Source organism: Dryobates pubescens, chromosome 5 (genome assembly GCF_014839835.1).
Source record: "Dryobates pubescens isolate bDryPub1 chromosome 5, bDryPub1.pri, whole genome shotgun sequence".
NCBI lineage: Eukaryota > Metazoa > Chordata > Aves > Piciformes > Picidae > Dryobates > Dryobates pubescens.
Window position 1 is genome coordinate 35,156,962 of NC_071616.1, and position 24,229 is coordinate 35,181,190.

At 44.0% G+C, this 24,229-nt stretch overlaps 1 protein-coding gene across 3 annotated transcripts in view; it reads right to left on the bottom strand.

Moving 5' to 3' along the window:
* ADCK1 (aarF domain containing kinase 1) overlaps positions 1 to 24,229 on the bottom strand; it is a 75,094-nt gene that overhangs the window by 10,694 nt on the left and 40,171 nt on the right. For all 3 annotated transcript variants that reach the window (XR_008462264.1, XM_054161987.1, XM_009909345.2), the window contains exons 5-7: positions 15,255 to 15,413; positions 10,956 to 11,114; positions 7,936 to 8,052 (exon numbers count right to left, since the gene is read on the bottom strand). Coding sequence is in view for 2 of the 3 variants with exons in the window: in XM_054161987.1 (XP_054017962.1) it covers positions 7,936 to 8,052; positions 10,956 to 11,114; positions 15,255 to 15,413 (435 nt within the window). In the remaining variant the exon portion in view is untranslated. The remainder of the gene's footprint in view (positions 1 to 7,935; positions 8,053 to 10,955; positions 11,115 to 15,254; positions 15,414 to 24,229) is intronic.

Consider the following 24,229-nt stretch of genomic DNA (forward strand, 5'->3'; position numbering starts at 1 on the left):
GGCTGTGTTAAGACCTTGGGGTGAAGGTGCTCCACAAATTAGACAAAAGGTTGCAGAGCTTTACAGAAGCAAAGACCAAAATAAACACACAGGCATTTTGTTATGACATGGAGAGGTCATCATTCCTTTCTCTGTTTAGCATCCAACACCACAAGGTCTTTGTCATTACCAGGGTCCCCCAGCACTGTTCTGCTGCACACTGTAAAACAATGATAATCACCCTTGGAATCCCGCATTCATTTCCAGACACCTCATTAGCAGAGAGACGCAGACTACAGAGAGTGAGTTCAGAGAAAGCATTAAATGACCAAGCTGCAGGAGGAATTTACTTGGGGAAAATATTAAAAGTTTGGAAAAAATATTAAAATATTAAAGATTAAGATTCCAAAGTTGGCTATGGAATGGCAGAGGACAGGCAGTCTACCAATACTAGAAGACTCGAGCAGCAAGGAAACAGAAGCACTTGTAGCACTGGATGTGCTACAAGAAATACAACTAGGCAGATGGGGGTGTAATCAAGAATGGCATGATTTATCCATAACACACAAGAAGAAGAACCATGCTAGTCAGTAAGCAGACCTGAGCTGGATCCATCAGAATAACACCACGCACTGCCTCTTGCTAGAGGCACATCCTTGCCTATTGGTGTGTTGCTGCCTAAAAGGAGTCATTGCAGATAGCAATCTGCCTTTGCTACACTATGTGACAGGACCATGACACTGTGTCAGGCAAATCACACATTTTCAGCTCAACCTTTTCATTTTGAAAAAAGGGTAGCTGAAGAGTAAGTAGATTGCAGATGACAAAATGGAGAGTCAGCAACCTGGGCCAAACAACGGAGTGCCAGATACATGTATGACAGCCAGATTTGGAGTAACTCTTCACCAAACTAAGCACACAAAGTTCATTTTATGTACTCAGTATGGCACACCATGGTCACAAACCATACCCTGTGAGTTGTGAGTTACAAGCAGATACAGAATAAGAATGTAATGCAGACATCACAGATTGTGACTGTGAAGCATCACAGCTGGTCAACTTCATTGGAAGTAAGAAAGACAGAAAGCATGACTGTGAAGACCCTTCCAAAATTTCACTCTCTAGATGGTGAAAACCTTTCTCCTAAATACCAGCCTAATCTTAATGATGTCCAGTTCAAATTATTTCCTTAGCTAACATAGCCCTAGAGCTTAACTAGCTCCTTTCCTCTCCAGCATTTACAACTCCAGTGTGTTTACCAGTAAGATAACAATCATCACAGACAGAGCATAAAAACTGCCCCTTTTCTACAGGATCCTCATTTATCTGCTATGTCCTAGGAGTCAACCTGCTTTTTCCCCAGTCACACTGCACTGGAAACACACACTTGCCTTGTGATTGACTAATATCCCAAAGCTAATTCTAGTATGTCACTTCCCTCTGATAAACACCCAGCATATTTCAGAAATCCTTCTTATTAGTTCCTAAGTGCAAGTCTTTGCTCATTTTTATCCCTTTCTATCACTTCAGTCCCCAAAGCCACCAAGTGCTATTGCGACTCTGGTCCTCCTCTACAATGACATAACCTCCCAATTTTGTGTCATCAACAACCTCCTTCACACAGTTCTGTTCATGTTGAGGTCATCACTGAATCTATTAAATAAGATCAGTTTGCAGAGCAAACCTCACAGAACTCCACCACAGTAATTTTTCTCCATCACTGCCTCTCTCAGTTTCTTAACTACTTTGCAGTTTCCTTACTAATCCCCACCTCTTCTAGTTAACTGATTCATACCCAGAGTACCAAGTATTTTACCAAGTACACCTACTGCATTTCTGTCATGTAATTCAGAGGATCCCAAGCTGTGGTACAGGGAGTAGCAGTGACCTATTTCTTGCATGCATACCCAGATGCAAACTGTTGCTGCCTTCAGTTTTGAAAGCCTAGACAACCTGTTACCCTCCCATGATCCACTAGGAGCTACTTTGGATGAAACCATATTATAAGTCCCTTGCATACAGCCCCATAGCAGCAAACCTCTGGACGCACACTAGCCGCTGTATGCAACTCTCCTCTCAGCACGCCCAGCTTACAGATCAACCTGACAACAAAGTACTGGAAAGTCCATCATAAATTAGTATCTTACAAACTCCAATATGCAGTAGGTAGCAAGAAACCTCTCAGGAAGAATGTGTGCAAATTTGAGGTTATGAATGCAGTAAAACAAAAAATGGCACAAGTATCACGTTCACAGATAGCTGCAACGTGAAAAACCAACCTGGGTTATCCAGGGCAAGTCACTGATACTTTCCTGGCCTTGTGAGCAAGCTGGCCCTGGCTTCATGCCTCTGGCTGACATGAAGAAGGCAAAGAAAAAAATCCTGTGACATGGTCCTGTAGACCTGATCTCACCGCCTGCCCCTGATAAGTCTCAGATGAAACTGCCAGATAGTGCCTCATACTTTCCTATCCCACCTCCATCTGTGACTGTCTCTTTAGATAAGGAACAGATACTAGTCTCTGACCTTAATTTGGCTTTAATATTTGCCAATTATTTTAAGAGATGGCGACACTAACTTCTATTGATCTCATTAAAAGTAAAGGTCGTTGTGCAGCTCATTTCTCAGGGCTCAATATTACCTCCTCAGGCCAAAATAATACCATTGATTTTGGAACCTTAATCGAAGGTTAATTGGATTGAAGAGTGTATTGGGTTTTTGCTTTCTTTCATTGTTGTTATTACAGCCTTCATCCAAGAGTTTGCTTAATCCTGCCAGGGCAATCCTGCCCAATTAAAATGGTGTCAAATTAGCAATGGGTGTGGATAGAAAACAGCCACAATTTGGAGCCTGCTCTGTGTCTCTGCTCTGAAATGGCTCCTGTTCACAGCACATTAGGATGGCCACACACAAGAGATCCGATTTCACAATCTGCCTTCTGTGATCCAGTTCTGAGGATCAAAACCCAGTGTTCTCTAATGCAGTGCTATCTCTATGCACTGATCTACCACCATAGCAAGGTGATGTCTGGACACACATGATGTCATTAAGCTACAGGAATAGTTTTTAGAACTCCTGGAGTGTACTAACAGCATATGCCACACTCCCTGTTGGGGACTGAGGAAATTATTTTCCTGCTCAATGCCCCATCTTCCATGGCATTTAAGTGGGGAACAATATTTAGACTCATCTGCTGAGGGAACTGAGGGATTAACTTGGTAAGTTTCTACAGATTCTCAAAAGCACACAGGTAGAGAAGACCAGTCATTTATTTAATTGCTTCTTGTACCTCTCTCGAATGTGAAATAGCCATGGGGATCATTTTCCTTTGGTTTTAAATGTAGTTCTGTTTCCTTGGATTTAATATAAACCTTGTTTCCAAGATTCAAGCAATGGACTGACGCTGATGCTTCAGACTGACTTTCAGCAAGGAACAGGTTCGTATGCAATTTAACTCTTTTTACCTGGAATCTTTGCACAGTTCAGAAGCTGGAAATGCTGGAGGTCATCTTTGCTTACCAGCACCTTGTAAATTTTCATCAAGCTTCAGACAAGAGGAAATGTTGGAGGATATGCAAGGAAACCTCTCCCCAGACTAAATCAGTAGGTGCAAAGAGCAAGAAAAGCCTTTTTGCCCAGAAACAGTGTTCTTCTCTGTGCTCCGTTTCAACTAACACTTGAGTGTTATACGCACAAATACTTGAGACATGAGAGGTTTCCACACTTGTCCTGACAAAGGAATCCCACCCTGGGAAATCCCACTTAAATTTCAACAGCTACAAGGCAGCAGCTCCTGCCTCTTGGCAGAAGAGTAAATCCCACACTGAAAGTGTATTTCAAGTTGCAAAGCTGTCAACCATGAGAAGGTAGCTTGGCTCTTTATTGAGCCTTATAAGAGATACCATTCCAGTGCAGAACCCATTTAGTAACAGAAGGAAGCAAAAAGCCACAGAAGGATGGGGTGACAGATGGCAGTAATTGCACACAATAGCTCATCTTAAGTACCTTAGCTGTTTGCTTTCACTTCTCAGCTGGACAAAACACTTTTCCTGTGTTCTGAATCATCCACAGCTCATCACCAGGCTCTTAGTGAGCTGAAGTAGATGGCATTGTTTCCTTTCCCTGACTTAAGTCCAAGCCAGGATGATAATGGGGGACTCCGCACTTGGCTAACTAAGCTGGCTGGTTAGCTGGAGGACATGGCATGAGTGCATCTGGTAAGCTCCACAGCTCTCACAGCCTGCTGACCCAGCAGCCTCTCTAGAGGCAAGCAGAGCATCCACAAAGAGGGACAGTGAGGACCCAAGCAGTGGATCAGAGATAATGATACAATTTGTACACAGACAAGGTCTCTCAAAGTAAACCAGGTAAGATCAGAATGGGTGCAAAACAAGCCATTTGTGATCCTCTTCCAAAGTCCATGCTCTACATAGCCTTGCTGTCCTTCCTCCCTCCTGCATACAGTATGCTATAAACACCTTGAGATGTCAGTCTGGTTTCCCTCCCCTTTCTACCCACCTCTGCCAAATGTACTGTAAAAGCTCTTGTGTCTTAAAACAGGAACAGCCTAGGTTCTACATGTCCCCCTTAACCCTGCCACAGCCCGGTCTTCCCTCAAAACTCATGCCAGCTCATTTCCTGCTAACGCTGCTCTCCAGGCTTCCCTCCCACTGTCAATATCTTAGCTGCATGCTCATCCTCAGCTGCGCTTGCACATGAATAAGTAACTGTTCCACAGGCAGATATTTCAGTGTTTGCACTTGTCTTTAGAAATCAAAGCCTTCTCTGATTAAATGCCATTACAATCCAGCGCTTGCATGGATCCAGAGAGATTAATGTGCTTTTGGGCAGCTTTAATGATAATCCTGCTACAGACGGTATTAAGTAAATGTCAGTAACCTGGTTTGAAGGAAGCTTTCACCTCAGGGATCCTTTCCATTTAGAGGAGGGAGGCTCAGCTTGCTTTTCAAGGCTGCATTGTCAGACAAGAGAAATCCTGCTTAGTAAAAACTCTTCTTCTTCCACCCAGTAAAACAAAATGGAGTATGATGACAGAGGGGTCAACAGATAAACAGATTGAGGTGATTCATAGGGAGCTAATGCATCCCTTGAAAGCCAGAATCTTATAAGCCATGTCATAGTTTTGAAGCCCCTCCTTATGGTCCTTTCAGTGTTTGATGCCTTTTGCTCACTTCACCACCATGTTATGCAGTTCTTTACCTGAAATATTAACAGCAGCAACTGAAAATGGACCTTGGTCATATTTGTCCCCACCTGCTGCACCTTGCCAGAGGGTAGATCTGTGATGTGCACTGCTCCTGCCTCATTTTACTGTGCCCATAACAACAGACCTTATTCCCCATCACATGATTCTGACAGGCTTGGTATTCCCTCCTTCCTACTGTTGCTTTATCGGTAATCAGTAGAAATTAATCATTAAAATTCGGGTGTGAAGAGAGCAAAGGAAGAATGAACAGCTCAATGCAGGCACTGACAGTGTTGGCAGAAACTCAGTCCTACCACTGAGCTGAGTAACATCCTATACGTGACAGATTGCCAGAACTTCTGAAGCTTCATCTTTGCAGTAGAAGCCTGCTGCCAATCTTTTTTAAGTTCCATCTTAGCCATCGTTTAGAGACCAGCTCGGAATCAGCAAAATATGTGGTTTCATTGTTGCACAGAACCTATTGTGCCAAAAGGTCACCAAAATTACCTTCTCAAAGGCATGAATGGTCAAAAAAAGGAGATGAATTTTCACCCCAAATCTCTCATACTAGAAGAAAAAGCCTCTGCAAGCTAGAAGAACTGAAATTAGCTGCTTTTCTACTTTATTTTGGCACATATTGGCAGAAAACGTCCCACTGAAAGGCTGAAGTCACCAAATTCTCCACCATGACTGGTTGGGGAAAGCTACAGAAGGTTGCAAAGAATGTTCTTCCCCAGGCTTCTCCAGATAACTTTGCCATTTAAGAAAATCCAAAGTAGAAGCCAAAGCCTCAGGAAGCTACACTATCCTAGCTACCTCAACCTTAGAATGAATCTGCTGTTAAAGTACTGTGAGGAAGTGCAGCTCAAAACAGTCAACTGTTGTATCCGAGTGCAGTGGGCTAGACCTGACCTGTCTTTATAGTAGAAAAAAGGCTAGGATTAACTCAAATTAACAACTTTGTCACTTCTGACCAGTAGACTTCTCCAGCTGAATGGAGCTGACTGTACATTCTGCCATGGACAAGGCCTTCTTAAATCTCTATTGATAGCAAATTCCATGAGCTGCCATGTTCTCAACAGTCACACTATGGTGTTCTTGGTAGACCAGGTGCATCCAGGTACCTACCTTGGTAAACACAAAGAAAGATCATCAGCACAAAACAGAGAAGGAATTGTTTCTACCTCTGATCAGCTGACAATTACCTCTGGATTGCCCCGATGAGAGGGAAGAGGAGAAACAGTGATATAAATGCTCCAAATTCTTCTTGATGGAGACATGAGAGACCATGCTATCTATGGGTAACCTTCTATTAATCTAAGAAGTCCCTTAAATGAAAATGGACCACCTATCTTGCAGAGAATAAAGTGTCATTCAGTATTGACCTTGGCTTGTTCATCACAGTTACAATGGAAAACTGTTTCAGAATCTACTTTAACCTTAACTTTTCTCTCCTGTGTTTCAGTGGAGAAACACGTGAGAAGATGGCTGCCTTTCTACCTGCAGAGGTTACCAGAAAATCTCTCACTGAGTTCTGCAAGGTGCAAGAGCAGAGAAAAACGTGAAGAGAAACAAGCAAAGAAAGAGGCAGGTTACCCAATCCTCCACCTCTGTTTTTGCTGAGTTCTTTAGGCAGAGAAAAAGGCACCTCCTGACACAGGGAGGCAGCTGAGAAAATACAGTTAACCCTTTGGGGGCGCACCAAACTCAACCTCAAATTTCCCCATCTCTTGAGAGGTCTTTGGCATGTCTCTAACTGATGGCACATGAACTTTGCCATGGATAGAAAGGGGGCAGAGGAAGAGCAGAGAGAGAGGAACTTTCATATTTCAGAGGTAAGTGGATGGACAGACTACCTACAGTTGATTTTATGCCGCAGCTCTTGGATGACCAGGCAACCAAGTGCATCTTTGAAGCTCATTCACAGGGCACAAGGGAAGCAGCACTCACTGAGGGAAACACTCACTGACTGAGAGTTGTGGCTTGACACACTGTCCAGTGGCTGAAAACCCTTTCCCCTGACATCTTCCCAATCCTTCTGGGATGTAATGCCTTCTTTTCCTCAAGAATCCTTCAGCCACAGAGAATCCAAAGTGCTCTTCTACCTTCATGCCTCACACACAATCTCATTCACTGGAGGGATGAAGTCTGTTTAATGAAGGACTGCAAAACTACACAGCAATGTAGGACCAGGAAGCAATGAAGAAAACCACTGCATCCAAAAGAAAAAATGAGGCTTTGGAAAACAGAAGAAAACAATCCATGTCAGAGCATTATACCATGGCTAAGGGCTCCAGCACTCTAATAAATGATCATGTAAAACCCATATCTCCTGCATAAGGTGATAGATGCATTTGTCCAGAAGAAAGTAAATGCAGAAGAAAGAGGGATGGAAGAGAGACAAAATGAACCAGAAGCTGAAGCTGTTCCTTTAGGAGAACAGGAACTATCATTCTGGAATAAACTGTGGGTGTATGTGATATAAGAGCATGGTCATCTTTCGTGCTCTGGCTTTCTGAAGACCTTTTGTGCAGTGTCCATGACAGTGTTCCCCAAAAAGGGATATGGACTTTTCCCAGAAGCACAGGAACTGAGACCTCTTAGATTGATTGCTCTGTTCACATCTGTGTGTGCTTTCTTTTCCATTCCCTCCTGTCACATTAGCCTCTGCTTTGGATCAATGTCAGCTGATGTCAACATCAGTTTTGCTTTGCCCACCTCACCCAACTCAGGGATGGCTGAGTAACTACCTCATTGACATTGATGCCATTCCTCTCCATGTAGGCCCTGTCATTCACTTGTCCCCCTTCCATAAATTCCATGAGGAGGACACGCCTTGATGAGAGCTCCCAGTAGATCCTGGGGACCTGAAACAGGAACAGATGGGTTAGGTCAAACAACAGGTTGGGAAAGCAAAGAGAATACATAACACAAAGCCCAGAAAAAGTAAAAATGGAACAGGCTGAAACAAGGACTTGTTTTTCTCCCTGAGAACAAGGGAGCTAAATCCATTTATAGGCCTCTTCACCAGGACAGCAGCAATGTGTGCAAGGATAACACAACAGCAGGATATGTCCTTATGGCACATTTCTGGCCACACTCCACAAGATTTTGACCACCTCCCACATCCAATGATTTCTAAGGGCTTTACCTGCTCTGCAGCTCCTCTAGCTGGGCTGCCTAACTAGTACCTATCTCAAGTTTCTGAATCATCCACTCAGGTCCTTTAGACAGAAACTGCATCTCATTTATCTCATTTGCTATGCCCAGGGCCTACTTAAGCAGCTCTAAAAATGATAAACCATCATCATAAACTGTACGTCTGCAGGGCCCCATGGAACACAAATGCCTTTGAGCTGACAAACCCTGTATAGTTAGGTCATCTGCAACTGAAAACCAAGTGTCAGAAATAAGGGGCTTGTCACAGAAGCCCTGGGAGATCCTTAACTATCTTATTGTCAGTGTGACACAGCAACAAATGTAAAATATCAAAGCACTTGTCATTCAATCCACAATAAATCAAACTGAGGTGAGATAACAATAAGAGGCCTAGTGTCATCCAGGGAGGCAGTGACTGGCTCCCTCTTTTCCAGCTTCTTTCTCCTGCCACATTCTTTCCATGCTGCAGCCTCTATTGTAGAGAGTCCTTTGCTGACATTCCCTTTGGATATTGCTCACATCACTGTGCTGACTACCTCCCAAGCTGTCCAGATTTGCTTTTGCACATGGGTAAAGCCACACAGGTACATTTTACTAAAGGTGTAAGGGAGTTCCACACATCTTTTTTACTATGCCCCAGTAGAGTTGCACATTCTGGATCCTCTAAAGGAGAGACAGCTGTGTAGACCCCTCTCCTTACCTGCCTGACTCATCCATGGACTCAGGACTCATATACTGCAAGGGTCCAGCATCTTGGGGCAGGACCAGCAGAATTAAGAGGTCCTGTCCATCTGGTGTGACAGAAACCAGAGGAACAAGACAGGCCACTGTAGCTCAGGTTCTCACAGCCTTCCCAGCTTATCTGGATGTCCATTCTTTACAGTCAGATAGGTGTGAAAGCAAACCGAAACAGTTCCCCAGACCATCCAGCTCACTGATCCCTGCTGCCTTAGATCATTTCAGGTGACACTCGTTCTTGTCTCAAGATTTACAGATGCAAGTCAGTGGGCTTGTAAAGTACTATCCATGCATTTGGAGATGCCTTTCTCACTCTCAGCCAAATTCTGCAGTGATTTTTTTAATTACTCACAGATGTTTGCCTGTAATGCTAGTGCATGGAAACAATTTATCTGTGGCTTTAAAAGCTCAAACAGGTTCACAGCACAAAATCTACTTCTCAGCTTTCTAGCATGTTTAGGAAAATTAATGATACAGGAGCCCAATTCTTCTGTTGCCTTTGGGTGATGAACATGTCTCTGAATTGGCAGGTCAGACAGGAGGATCCATTACTTAGCCATCTCAAGCCATTTGTTATTGTTACACATATTGATATCATGATAGCTCCTTAACCCAGTGAGGAGGTAATTGGCTGTCTCCATGGGGATTTACTTCACTGTATCCTAGTTACGGCTGCAACGGATACAGCTCTTCAAGGTGCATCACTTCTGATAAGCGCCCACTCAGCAAAATCATTGTCCTTTGACCTTCTGTAGCCCTGGTGGCTTTTAGCTATCTGTGTCTATGGGAAGGCCACTGCTGCTACAGGGCTCCAGGACTTCCCAAAAGCTGGAGTCAGGTAACAAGGAATTATAGCCCTTAAATGGGGGAAACAAGGATAAAAAGATGCACCAGCCTGCAAAGTCTAACAAAACTCACCTGATTTCAGGTATTTGTCACTTCCATTTTGGGACTTCTGCATAAACCTGAGCTGAGAACCTCATTTTGATGTGTGTATGCAGGAGGGTCCAAAGGAGGGGGCATTTTTTACTGCCTTTGTGCATGTGCAAAAGCAGGTACATAAGTGACTGTGCCCAGAGCACTATGTGTGCTTGATTATACTTGTGTATGTCCAGAATGCACACAGCAGAGGCTTCTGCTTCTTGTGCATCAGCAAGAGAGGTGTGCATGTGCAAGCTTCAAGACAGGGGCTCAGGTCTTTCCAAGAATGAGATGTGTACATGACTGGCTGTACTTGACACATTTGTCAGTGACCTTAGTGCAGCAGCAGGGCAGATGGGGCAAGAGTGTCTGTGGGGGAGAGCAAAATGTTGGTGCAATTGACTTTGTGTATGAAGACAACATGAATACATAAGCCATGAACATGTACGAAGGCTGAATGCTCAATTCCAGATTGAAAATGTACTTTTTTGAAGGAGGAAAGATCATGCTTCCTCCTGAGATATACAGCATTCCCAGTCCTACTTGACACCATCAGCTTCAGTCTAGCTTTTCTGGTTTATATCCATTTCTTGTCCTCAGTTGAGCCCAGGAAAGAGGTACCATCAGATGGCTCAATAAAGAATGGAAAACTCACAAGTCTCTGGACCAGTTCAGAAATGCTGGGAAAACAAGTAGCAGGATCCAGAGACAGCTGGCCCCAAGTCACCACTGCTCATCCAGTATACGGTGCCTACAGCCGGTAACTGATAAGGATGATGCCTGTCTCAGAGAAGTTTCGGGTTGGTATCAGCAGAGCAGTTTAGGATGAACAACACACAGAGAATGAGCTCCATTCTCCCTCTGTATCGTTCCTCTAAGTGGTGAATGAGGTGCACAAGATGCCTAAAGTCAGACTATTAATGTACATACATAGAAATATGTGTTTCCTCACCTTCAGGAAGTCAAACTTCTTGAGCATATGAGCAACCTTCTCAGCATTTCTGCCTTCATTGAGGAAATCCAGCTCCAAGGGCAGATTCTTCTTAGCTTCTTCCACCAGCCACATGAACTCAAAATCTGGAAAGATCTGCTTCACAACCAAGAGGAGAACCTGAGAACAAGGAAACAATCAGCTGCATCCTGGCTCCAAAATCATGCAGCTACAGATAATGCTGTGATAGGACTCTTCCACGTCATTTACAACATCCCTAGCTTATGCCCCAAGTGCTTGTAGGGTTCACAGTGCAACACATGGCGTCATGCTTTGGTCATGCAACACAAATTTTGACTTGCCTTTCCACAAAGGCACACCTGGGAGTTAAATGACAGCACAGACACCACAGGGAGCCCTGCTGACTAGAAGAAAAAGAGCAAAGCCCTGGAGAAAAGACCACCCGGCTAGATCTCACCAATGGCGTGGCCCAGGAGCAACTTTCTTCTGAGTGCTGACTTTTAATGTTACTCCTTTCCACTGCTAAGCAAGAGTTTTGCTAGCACAGAAAATCCACTGGCCAGTTCACAGAAGACTGTGGCATCTGGATACAGGTAGTAGGCTACATATCTTTAAAGGACGCCTCTGGTGAGGGTCAGAGGGCACGCTGCTCCTCAGCATCAGTCACAGGCATCCTCAGCAATGCTGAGCTGGTGTTTTCCAAGCACCGCGTATCGACCACCTGACATCCTCCTCTTCTTAAAGGCATTAGGTACTCTGCTACACAGGGTCTCTTTCTGGAAATCTTTGCTTAAAACAACATTTAAGGGGTGAGTAATGGGCAGTCCTTCCTGAAGAAGATGAAGACTATGTGACTGGATGGCATAATCAAAGCTGCACAGCAGTCAAGCATGTTTTCTGTTCCAGTGAAGGGCCAGTTTCAGAATCAGTCACAAAATGACACCAGCTGACAGTCTGGACCACATCTTAAGGAAAACAAAACATTCTGTGGGCTTTTTACCTAACTACCTGAGTCATAAAACAAAAATAAAGCATAAAGAATTCAATCCACATTGCTGTCTTTATCTTTGCTCTGTACACCCATCTGAGAATTAAAATAGACTTGTCAGTGTGTGTTTCTGGACACTTTCACCTTCTAGACCTTCACCACTGAGGTGGGAATTCCTGCATGGCAGGAAGAATGTTTAAAGACCACGCAGAAAGCTGCTATCATTGACATGCATGGAAAGAAAGAAATTTATGAATCATCGCTGTTCCTGTTCAGCCGCGTGAAAGCATTTTGTTCTCCACCCCTGTCTCCACTTCCCTTATCTAAATGTAAGTTTCAAACTCAGTGTTCCTTTAAAAATGTAATCACCAGGTTCCAGACACTATTGAATGATTTTTCTACTGTCATATCTAGAGGCTTAAATCCTTTCAAATCTATCTCACTCGGTGATCTTCGTGAACATACACATAAACTTCATAGAGGCTGCACAATTATTTCATGGGTGTCCAACGTGCATTGGTTTTGGCTTTCTTTAAATTCTTTAAATGCTCTTTTGAACCCATTTGCCAATTTGACCATCAGCAGGGACATACTTAACAAATATCTGGCCTCTCCTCTTTCTGACATCAGTCTAGCATATGATCTTGAAATAGGTACCAAAATAAGAAGAGGTATCTCGGTATCTCCCTCTGGATTTATCAGATGCTGTACCGATTTTTAAAGAGTCAGTACTGATGCCATGAAACTTCAAATGAATTTAGGAATCTTCCATCTAGCTTTTTCCATTCAGGCTCCTTCCCATTAGTCTCTAAATAGAATAGAATAGAATAAACCAGGTTGGAAGAGACCTTCAATATCATCGTGTCCAACCTATCAACTAATCCAACCCACCTAATCAACTAAACCATGGCACCAAGCACCCCATCAAGTCTTCTCCTAAACACCTCCAATGATGGTGACTCCACCACCTCCCCAGGCAGCCCATTCCAATGGCCAATCACTCTCTCTGTGTAGAACTTCTTCCTAACATCCAGCCTAAACCTCCCCTGGTGCAGCCTGAGACTGTGTCCTCTTGTTCTGGTGCTGGCTGCCTGCGAGAAGAGATCAACCTCCACCTGTCTACAACCTCCCTTCAGGTAGTTGTAGAGAGCAATAAGGTCACCCCTGAGTCTCCTCCTCTCCAGGCTAAGCTACCTGACCATCTCCATCAATATGTAAATCAACCTCCCATCTAACTGGAATGTCTGATTCTTAAGAACCAGACCTTCAGTGCATATTCATCTGGCTTTCACTTCAGCCTACACAAAAATAACCTCACACAAGGATACAATTATGCATGTAAGCCAACACTCCATAAGAGACCCTTTAAAAACAAGACTGCATTGTGTCATGTTGTGAGCTACTTCTCCACAGATCTCAAGGATGACAAGCTAGACTGTCTGTAGAGGAAGGACAATAATATATTGCAAAAAAGCAAACACACTGGTTTAGTTTCAGGTTTTCTATGAGGATTAGTCTAAAAGCAGAAAATAAAGGAATCATTCTCAAATTGTTCAAACGTGCCTGCCAATATAACCAGGAATCACAGCAGCATGGTGTGAGGAAAGATTTTTCCTGTGACACCTACTGTCAAAAGGACAACTATCCCAAAGTGGGTGTAGATGGGTGGCTCATTCATACACAATTCTCTTATTGTCCTGGTCTTACAGCCTTTCATTACCTGTTAGTCCTTCTTTAACTGCTTTGTTTCTGCCATCCTGTCCTGGCCAGGAGTGAAGGATGCCATAAGCCCCTTGAGAATTGCTGTACCTGTGATGACTCACAAAAGCAAACTCTGGGCAGATCACTACAGTCAGACCTGAATCAATTCCACATCTACAGCTGGACCCAAAGCCAGTTCAAACAGTTCTGTGCTCTCAAAGAAGCTCTGCAACAGACATATCTAATCTAACTGGGATATCTTTATTGAACCAATTTTTTTTTCACTATGAGTCCAAAATAAATGTTCAGCTGCAAAAGTATGTGCTCCAGCTGGAACCAGCTGTGCTTCTTTGCAGACTAGCCAGGATTGCTCAAAGCAGAGCGTTTTAGCTGCCCAAAGAAGCAGAGTTACACTCTTCTCTGAGAGGGTGCTGGCAGCATCTTTGATTCCTGATCTCCTGTGTTGGAGAACTCTGTGTCACTGCATCAGCAGCTCACTCTAAAAACTTATTAGACCCCCCATCAGCTTAAGGTTCCCCTCTTTATTCCCCTGGGTGTACCTGTATGACAGCGGATACACACATTACTGCACTACACATATGGATATGCCTATTAGGAGAGCTTTTAGCTTTAGCATTACCATTTACAGACCTAATCCTTTGCCTCTCCCTCACCTCAACCTTATCCCCATTTCCCCAGCTCCCTGCTTTAACAAGGGGAAGTTTGGCCAAAGCTACAGCATGGTACTGAGAACACGAATGGTACCCACCATTCAGCAGAGGACCAGGAGACAGGCACTGAAACCTCTGTGCCAGGGGAAGTTTAGGCTCAAAGTGAGGAGAAAGTTCTTCACTGAGAGTGGAATGTGCTGCCCAGGGAGGTAGTGGAGTCACCATCCGTGGAGGTGTTCAAGAGGGGACTGGATGTGACACTTGGTACCATGGTTTAGTCATGAGGTCTGTGGTGACAGGTTGGAACTGATGATCTTTGAGGTCTCTTCCAACCTGGGTGATTCTGTGATTCTTGCCTAACTGAATCTCTCATTTGTGATTCTGCCTGTGTTGGGTGATCCTCTCCATGTTTCACTGTGTTTGTTTCCAGCATCAACCAACTCAGCACTAAGCTGCAGCTCAAGAAAAAATGCTGAATCACAGCAACCTTAGCCACTGTTGAATCCATACTGGAGTGTAACTGAAAACATGCTAACCCTAAAGAATGATCATTCCTTGGCCACACAGCCCTGAATGCAAGGGCAACTGAGATTTGTTTAATCAAGCAGTTGATGGGCACACAGGCTGAAGAGAGACTTCAAGACTCACGTTCTAGTTCTCAAATCTCATATGGACTTAATCTGTTGTCATTCGTGTTTACCTATCATCTCATTCTGCCCCCTTCACTCTTACCTTCTTGCTCAGCTTCTCCTTCCACACAATCACTTGCACTGTAATCCTCATCAGCTTTCTGTATCATTCCCATAAGACAACACTTACATTTGGAGGTTTCAGGGCTGCAGGATGATGGTGTTACACCTGCTTACATCACGGGTAAATGCATCTCCCACAGGTTTTGAAGGCAATTGCTCTGTAAATCAAGTCAATAGCTAGTTTTACCTCCATAAGCAAAATATCCTTGGAGCTCTGGGCTTGGACCTTCGGGTGCTGGATTTTCACTGCCACCGTTCTTCCATCCTGCAGGACTGCCTTGTGCACCTGAGCGAGTGATGCTGCTCCTAAGGGAGTGTCCTCAAAACTCAGGAACAGCTCTTCTATCTGCCAGGAAAAGAGACAGAGGTATCAGCTTTGGGGTACCAGACACTGTCCTATGGAAAGCCCTGCCACAGGCCAAAGACAGCAAGTGCCAAAGCTGGGGAGGCTCATCCCTTTGATACTACCTCTCGTAAGACCTGAGCCTTGTTGCTGCTTGGCCTCCCAATGAAACCTGCCAAGCGTGGAAGTGCCCCGGAGATATTTTGTTCATGGAAATCCGTGGCAGACCCCAGTAGTACATTTCATCTAGGACATGGAGTAGTCAGGCAGCAAGTGAGGGACCCCTCCTGAAAATGTTTTGCAGCAGTAATATCCAGCATCCTTGATTGCTACTGCATGCAGAAGTCAATGGCTCTCCCTTTGCATGTATTTCTTTTGCATGTATTTTTAATGCCACCTATCATCACCCCCTGAAACCTGACACTTCATTGTTTGCAAGCATTACAGCAGCAGCAGTGAGCTTACTTGGTCAAAGCCAGCATATGGCCAGAAGCAATGGTAAGGGGGTGGGCATGGGGACAAAAATTGCAGTTTGCACCTTTGATGATTTGCCCTGAAAATATGTTTGACGTGTGTCCTGGCTTCACCGGGTTAGAATCAGAACCAGTTTTATAGCCAGGAAAAGAGTATTTCTGAGAAGACTGCAGCACCCAATTCAGTGAGAACAAAGTTGCTAAGACACCATGGGTTTGTTTATGGCTAGCCATGGTAAGCAGGTCTCCACATAGTTATCAAGGTCTTTAGCAGCTTTAAATTAGACAGATGCTAAAGCTAGGAGGAGCAAAAGCAGCTGACTGAAGCTGGCCAACACGCGTATTCCGTACCACAAACATCACGCTCAGTATAAAGACAGTCCCTGGAGAGTCTTGCCCATCATTCTGCTCCCAAAACTAACATTCCTGTTCACTGTGACCCTCGATGTTTTCACTGAAGCTGTGGTGCTCACAGTGCTTGACATCTTGCACTCACTGCAAGTGCACAGCTCACAACCACTACACTGCCCGAATACAAGCTTGTGTACTTTCTGTTAGTATGAAGAGGGTTATTATTTTCTTTTGTTAAATCTGTTTCCATTTCAGTCCATGTGTGCCTTTTCCTTTTCCAAGTTCCTCTTGCTAGGGACATGGGGTGTCACTGGGTAACACAATTGGCTAAACAAAGACAGCATGATAGACTTTCACACACATCCAATAAAAGGAACCAGTGCTCTCAGCTCAGAAAAAGCACCAAGTGGGGACGGCAAAGCACTTCATGGGCAGGAGAGGAAATTATTAGCAGTTCTGACTGTGAAATTCAGGACTGGACTATAAGAAAAGTTGCAGATGAAGACATAGATTTACCAGGTGAATGAACAGAATGCAAAAACCAAGGCAGCCATGGGTGTGGCAATGGGAGGTGGGCAAAGGCTCATCTTCCCTTCATAACACAGCACCCTGTTAGAGACTCTCAGTGCAGCACTGGACAGCTTGAGCCCTATAAACAGTTACTACAGTAGTGTGGTAGCTGCTAGTGACTAGCTCTGCACCGTTAGTTAGCTCAGAGGGAGTGCCAACACACTCATGAAGCTTCAGGCATGGAGCTAGTTCATGTAATGCTAGTTAAGGGTTTCTGTCCTGCTCTGCAGAGCAAGGTGCAAATAGGCTCTGAGGTATCAATAAGTCAACAAAGGAAACCTGTCCCACTCTTCCCGCAGGCTGGACTGGTTTTGGGCAAGCAGCTGAGAAGCTTGTAATTTATGCAGTAACAAAAAAGAAGGAATGTCAGTGCATTTTTGTAACCTGCTTTTTAAAAGGTAATTAAGGATGGGAGCTGCAGAGAGCTAGTAATTAACTATGAATAAAGACTTTCTAAGCAAAGTCTTCATGCAAAGCACTTGAAGGAATATTCTTTTTGCTGACAACGAAGAAAAATACTATACAAGGAGCAGACTGTTCCCTCCTGCAGCTGCCAGGGAATGAGCCCCCTCCCACACCACCCTACCCCTTCTCTCCCAGTACCTTCTACAGAAAACCACTGCTAGCAACAAACTGGAGCATTTGCAGCAATTAGATTCCAACAGAGACTCAGCTGCCTCCAGTAATTCACTAGGAAGGTGCATTTTATTTATTTAATTAATTCCCTTTGGTCCTGGCAGCAAAATCAATTAAGTAAAAACAACTGCATTTAAAAGCAACTAGTTATGTGGTTTTTAATTACAGCAGGTCCATAATTCAAACCTATTGACGTTCATGTCCCAAGAGAAAAAAAGATTTTTCTCTCTTTAACCCCCACCCTTTTTTTCCTAACTCACTTCTGGATTTTGAGGCTCTTGTTTCAGTTTAGTAAAAAGAAAGACTTTTTCCTTTATGTAAAGTTTGTGTATCAGCCAAAGAGAGGATATCTTAAGGGGAATAATACAGACAATATTCTTGTGTCACTATATTTTTTTGAGGAAACCTCCTTTGAAGACAGCTGCCTCTAGGAGTTCTTTTGGGCAGAAGTATTGCTTTTAAAAACTTGATATTTAAAATATGAAAGTCAGGTTGGCAGTCACAGAGCCAGCTGCAACTCAAGAGGGAATTTGTGCAGACCCACAGGCTGCAGGTGAGGGCAGCGAGGTGAGGGACTGCAACGGGGCCTGCGAATTGACAGCTCCTCCAGGAGCGTAAGGGTAGAGTGTGCACATGGGGGAGGGAGTAGATCACAGCCAGGCCATTACATGAGCAGCTGTGAGGCTGAGATAAAGCAGGAGCACCATTACAGCTGGGTTCCAGGACCCCCCACTTAGCAAATCACCCTCATTCATTATGAAATTCTCTTTTCACAGCTCGCTGGAGGCAGCTAGTACTTCTGATGCAGGCTGTGTGTCCCAGACAGGCAAAAGCAAGCAAGAGTCTGTATGACTTGGGAGCAGAGGTGAGTGAGGCTCCCTTGTTGCCTGCCAGAGAGCAGGATCCTTCCCAAGGGGTGGAGGCTGCAGCCATTTCATGTGTGCAGTGAGTTCCTGGAGCAGGCTGCAGGCTCTTCCTGCTCACAAGCACCTAGCTAATAAATGCCCTTAAAAACTCTACCCATGGGTTTGGGATGTGTAATTAGCAAGCAAAGGTCTAGGATAGTCTCAGAGCCCACACAATATAGAATTCTCAAGCTTCTTTCAAGCCACAGCTGGTCTCAAAGGGCCTTCTCAAACTGGCTCTTACCATCTGTAACACTGGCAGGAGATGAAACAAGCATAGTTTCCAGACAGGTTTAATAAATATTTAAAAGAGAAAAGGAATTTTAGGGCTGCTCTTTTAAAAAGAGGAGCAGGACAGCCAGCTGCAGGTTTACAGCTGTACAGGTGAGCAGTGTCCCTGCACGCAGTAGATTCCCTCACTAGCCTTCTGCACAGCCAGTTCCCATCAGGTATGTGCTCAGCCAGCCCATGAAGGTGCCTCTGTACTTCTCTGTCTGGAAATGGAGTCCTCACCATTTAAAGAATGAAACTTGTTCAGTTTTAAATATGTAAAACCTTTCCATGATTGTTGGTATTAGTATTCACACCTCAGGGAGATGATACAAAAGCTCTAACAGGATCTATCTACTTAGGCACTTATTAGTATGTATTTGTGCTGAGGTGGCACCTAGAGACCATCATTAAGCCCAGAGTGCTGCTGTAGGAGGTGCACATCCACTGCAGGCCCTGCACACTCAGCTTTATGGGAGTCCCCAGCTGTCACCGCCAGGTCTCCTCACATGCTGAAGTGCCTTCCCAAAGCACACAATGCTCGGCTGGAGGTCTGTGGCATACACCAGCTCTGCTGCAATGGTGAGTATCAGAATGCCTCAGTATTTTTTGTGAATCTGTCCTTAAACACTGAGGAAGTTACTGAAAGTCAATTGGATTTAAGCTCCCAAATCCTGAGTCCTTTCTGAAAGTATTACCTTACATGACCTGCCCAGCATGTTATGAGAAGCCTATGGCAGAGCTGGGATTTAACCCAGATATCCCAAGTTCCAGCCTGATGTCTTAATCTCCAAACCATAAACGTTAAATGTGCGTGCCTTGCTAGCTAATTTCTTTTGAAATATACTGCCTCTTAATCCCAACCTTTTTATATCCATCTGTTGCAGCAAATGATCAAATATTACCGCCTGGTTTCACCCTGCCCACTCCAGAGAGAGGGATATTCCCTTCCCTCTCCACAAAGGCTGCTAACAAGGTACCCTGGAGCAGGAGCTGAAATCACAATGCCCCTTCCTGACCCAGTGATGTCATCCTGAGTGGAATGTGGTGGCTGCACTCTGATGTAGTGACCACAGCAGATGAAGCACCACATCATGTATCAGTAGTCTGTTCAGGACAAATTTAGGATGCACTGGGATGAAGGATCACTAATAGAAGATGTCTCAGCAGCCCAGCCCTGTTTAGCTGGCAGGCTGAATCCCTTCCAGCATGGTGCTCCAGAGCCCTGTATATGGTGCAGCCTGAATAAGGCTACTGTGGGGTCTAAGAACATTTTGCTTTACAAATCCTATCCAAGAGTTTTCCAGAAGAGTCCATTACAGTTTTGAAAATTCCACTCTTCCACAATCACTTACAAAGAACCTTTCCTCTACTCTGTGCCAGCTGAACCAGTCCAGTCCAGGAGGTGTCAGTGAAGAGACTTTCAAATGCTCAGCACTTCCCAGGGGAAGAGAGTCCTTCACCAAAGCATTTTGAAAAATGCCTTCAAATATTTTCCAGGACATCAAAGGACTCTTCAGCCTGGAAAGATAGACAATAGGGAGGGAATGTCACAGAGCTCTATGAAATTACTTCTGTCGTGGAAAATGGGATTGGGCATGTTCATTCACTCCACAGAAGAATGGGGGGGCAACAAATTGTCGATTAGCACACAAGATTAGCAAATGGCAGGAGTAAAACAAGCAAAAAGAAGGTTTTTTTTTTCCCTACACCAATTAAGCTGGACAATTTATTGCCACAGAATGTTATGAATACCAGAAGTCCAGCTGGGGAGATAAGTCACTGAAGAAAATCACAAGTTATTAAACAGCAATATACAATCTCGAGACCAGGCAATCTAACCTTTGGATTACTGGGACCAGGAAGATGATACCAGGTAAAGCTTAACTGTATGTCTGCCATGCTTTTATAGCCTTTGTCTCTTAGCCAATATTTGCTGCAGTTAGTGGCAGAGTAGTGGGCTTCAGCATTTTGTCTGATCTGTACAGTTATCCTTATGTTCTTCAGAATCTCTTCCCACCAAACTGACCAATGTTCATGACAGCAGCATGATGCAGGAATTATTTCACAGGCTGCTAGCTTGGGAATCAGTTGCTGTTTGACAGCCTAGAAAAATAACTGAGAGATCCTGTAAGATTCCGAGTCTTGCACTTTGTATTTGGAAATAGCAATGTATTGGATCTCCTGCTATTTCAGAAGGGACTGACAAGGCAACACAGGATCAACTTGAACTTCTTGCCTCCAGGAAACTCATCACAAGCCATGATAAAACAGAGCTTCATTAACAGTACAGTAGCTCAGTCTCCTAGCATTTTGATGCCACGTACAGGAAGATGCAAATGGGAGAACTGGGCTAAATCCATTCAAGACAAAGAGAACCATACAGTTGGGAGACAGGTACATGTCAGAAGCAGACAGAAATAAAGTGAATACAGTATGTAAATTTTGCATATCTCCTTGTGCTGTGATTCTTCAATGGAATTCCCTTGATGAGGTGACTTGATTCATCCATTTATTCCATTCCTGACAGACACAGCACTGAACAGTCCCCTCTTAATCATAGGTACATGGATGGTGATTTGCTAAGGTGAGCTCAATCTACAGGAGCTTTCTGAGATTTACACAGGGATCATGCAGTCTGCAGCCTCCTAGAGCAGACAGCATGGGGCACTGTGACAATGGGATTTGTGAGCTTGTTGGAAAACAAACCAACACAATACCACTCTGGGACAACAGCAGGTTTCCCTGGGGAATTTTGAGGGCTGCATTTGCCATCTTAACACTGCCTAGAACAATGTCCCCTCTATTTCATGTGGCAGAAGAGCTGAAGAGTTACTCAGTTCTGTAACTGATACATTTTAAGGCTTGTGGCTCCCAGAACTTTTGGAATTCACTTTATTTACACTAGGATCCTATTGCTCTCAAAAATGTGACAGCCTTTCCTGGAGCAGGTTTAAAAGATGTGAACTTCATCCTAGGGTGGTCATCTTTTGAAGAATGTAACTGTCCATGGCACCAAGGACTTACCAACCCCTGCAAGTCTGTCAGACTAAAGGATCTAGGAGTGAGCAGTCTACTTCCCAGTGAGCAAATGAGGGTTTTTTCCATTGTCACAGCCTCTCTATCCCCACTACAAAAACAAAATATCACAGTATTGCTCCAAGAATTATTAAGACAGCAAAAACTGAAAGATTAGATTTATCACAGCAGACAGTGGATTATGAAGAATAATTCATCAAACGTCAGAACAAACAGCCCACAATTTACAGGCGGCTTTGTTGAGTCAGTGAAATCTGATTGGACTTCTCCCCACCTAATGAATGCCAAACCTAATTGATGGCTCCTAAATGCATCTGTCAAAAACAAGTATTTATTAACTCAATATTTTTATTAATACTGTAGATATACACAGAAGAGTGGCTTTGTTCAGCATGGGGTCCCTGGTGTTCAGACACATGTAAGTGTGCACACACAGAGAGGTATATACCACACAAATGCACAGGTAAAAGGCATGCATGCATTCTGAAACAATTAGATATAGCTTGCTACACCAAATCCCTGCATCTTCCAGTGCACAGGATGGAAAAGCAATGTGGTCCATCTCAAGGGGAGATGTGCCTACCTAGAATTTTTTACAGCTGAGCTCTTACACTGGCTCTCTGTGATATCCCACATGATGCTGGACCACACCATTTTGCAGAGCTCATGCACAGATGAGCAGAATTAGGGCTGTCCAGTTAGCTATAAATGAGCCCTTGTTTAATTTCTAAGGGCCAAATTTCTAACTTCAATACCTTTTTTAAAAGAACTTATCTGTATAATTCATACACACAGCAGTTATTACACACACAGCCAAAGACATTGAACTTCATCTGCCAGTGGTACACATTTTCTCTGGGCATGTTGATCACTGCTAACCTGGTTTTTCACTGCTAATGTTGCACCACAGTAGCAGAACACCAGGGCTGTCCATCAGCTACCAGCTTTTCTTCTGGGAAAGGGCTGTGAGACAGCTTTCCTGTTATTTCTACCTGGTACCACTTTGGTACTCTGCATTCCACTACCAGCTATATCACTCTGGGATCCTACCAACAGCATTTCCCAGTGTAAAGCCATGAATCTTACAGAAAATTAACTCTGCTAAAGGAACAGTTTTTGATTGCATCATCTAGAGACCAAAGTTGGCTCACTCATTCACTGCCAAATCATAGAATTGTCGAGGCTGGAAGGGACCTCTGAAAGTTATCCAGTTGAACCCCTTCTGCAGTATGCAGGGGCATCCTCAGATAGATCAGGTTGCCCAGAGCCCTGTTGAGCCTCACTTTGATATCTATTCCCTGTTCCACTCACCCATCATCGTCTTTAGTCTGTTCTGGATAGAAATGCAGTGGGAGACCCTACATGTAGCCACTCTTGCTTTTATCTCATTCATTCACTGAACTGTACAGTAATAGTGTCAGTCCACTTGCTATAAGTACTTCTAATTGCTACAGAGCCATACTTTAAGTGCCCTTTTTTCCATTCCTGATGGCTCTTGCTTTTCTATGCTTAGACACACTCATGGTAGGTTCATTTATTTTCTTGAATAAAGTCAGATCCTTAAGACAAGGCAGAACTGTCTGAGAATATCACTCATCCGGGATCGAAACCAATCTCAGTGGTGACAGCTACAATAGGCAGTAACAGCAAGGAGCAGACAGAGCTGATGTACATCTCCTGAGATCCTACCTGTGAGGTGGACCTCATCTCCCATCTCTCTGAAGGGTCAGTCAGTTACCCATGGCTCCCACACACAAAACAAAAAACCAAACCAAACCAAACTACCCACTCCAACAAACACAAGGACTGCCATGGTCATACTGGAACTTCACTGGCTCAGGAGCTTCCTCTGTCTGGCACAAGGAGATAAATGTCCTTCATCAATTAAGCCACTGGGTGTCCTACTACCTTCCAGAAACAAAGGATACCAAGATTAACTGACACTGCACATCAGACTGTCATAAGTGAGATATTAAGCTGGATAGTAGAAAAGCAGAGTCTAGGTACTACTCGTATGGCCAGTTCAACATCTCCAGTGGCACAAGCACATACAGAGAGAGGAAACAACAAAACTGGGATGTCTCAGAGTAGGGCTCTAACCTATCCACCAGTATGAACATTACTGCTGGTACTCCACTTCAGGCAATGCAGATAGCTTTCCCCATGTCTGTAATCCCATGCTCAGAGTTAAACTGCAGGAGGCAGTGTCTTTGCAAAATGTCCATTACCAAAGGAAAAGTTTTGCTGTCAGAAGTTGCATCCTAATTTTAAGATGCAAGTCCAGATCTCATAGAGAAGCAAGAAGGTAGAATAACCTTGCACTACTGAAGTCAATTTTTTCCTCAGTGATGATAAAGCACCAATCCCTCTAATTCTGATGTGGCCATTGAGAAAATGTTCATTTCCTGTTTCTAGATGCAGTCAATCAGCACAATCACCTGACCTGTTCAGCATCCCATTTGTTTCCACCCCAGAATAAACTCTTGTGCAGCTTGTTGGTTTTCCACTATCCTAAAACACTTCCACAACCCAGTCTGTCTGTGACTGGACACCACCAGCAGCTATTGTTTCCTCA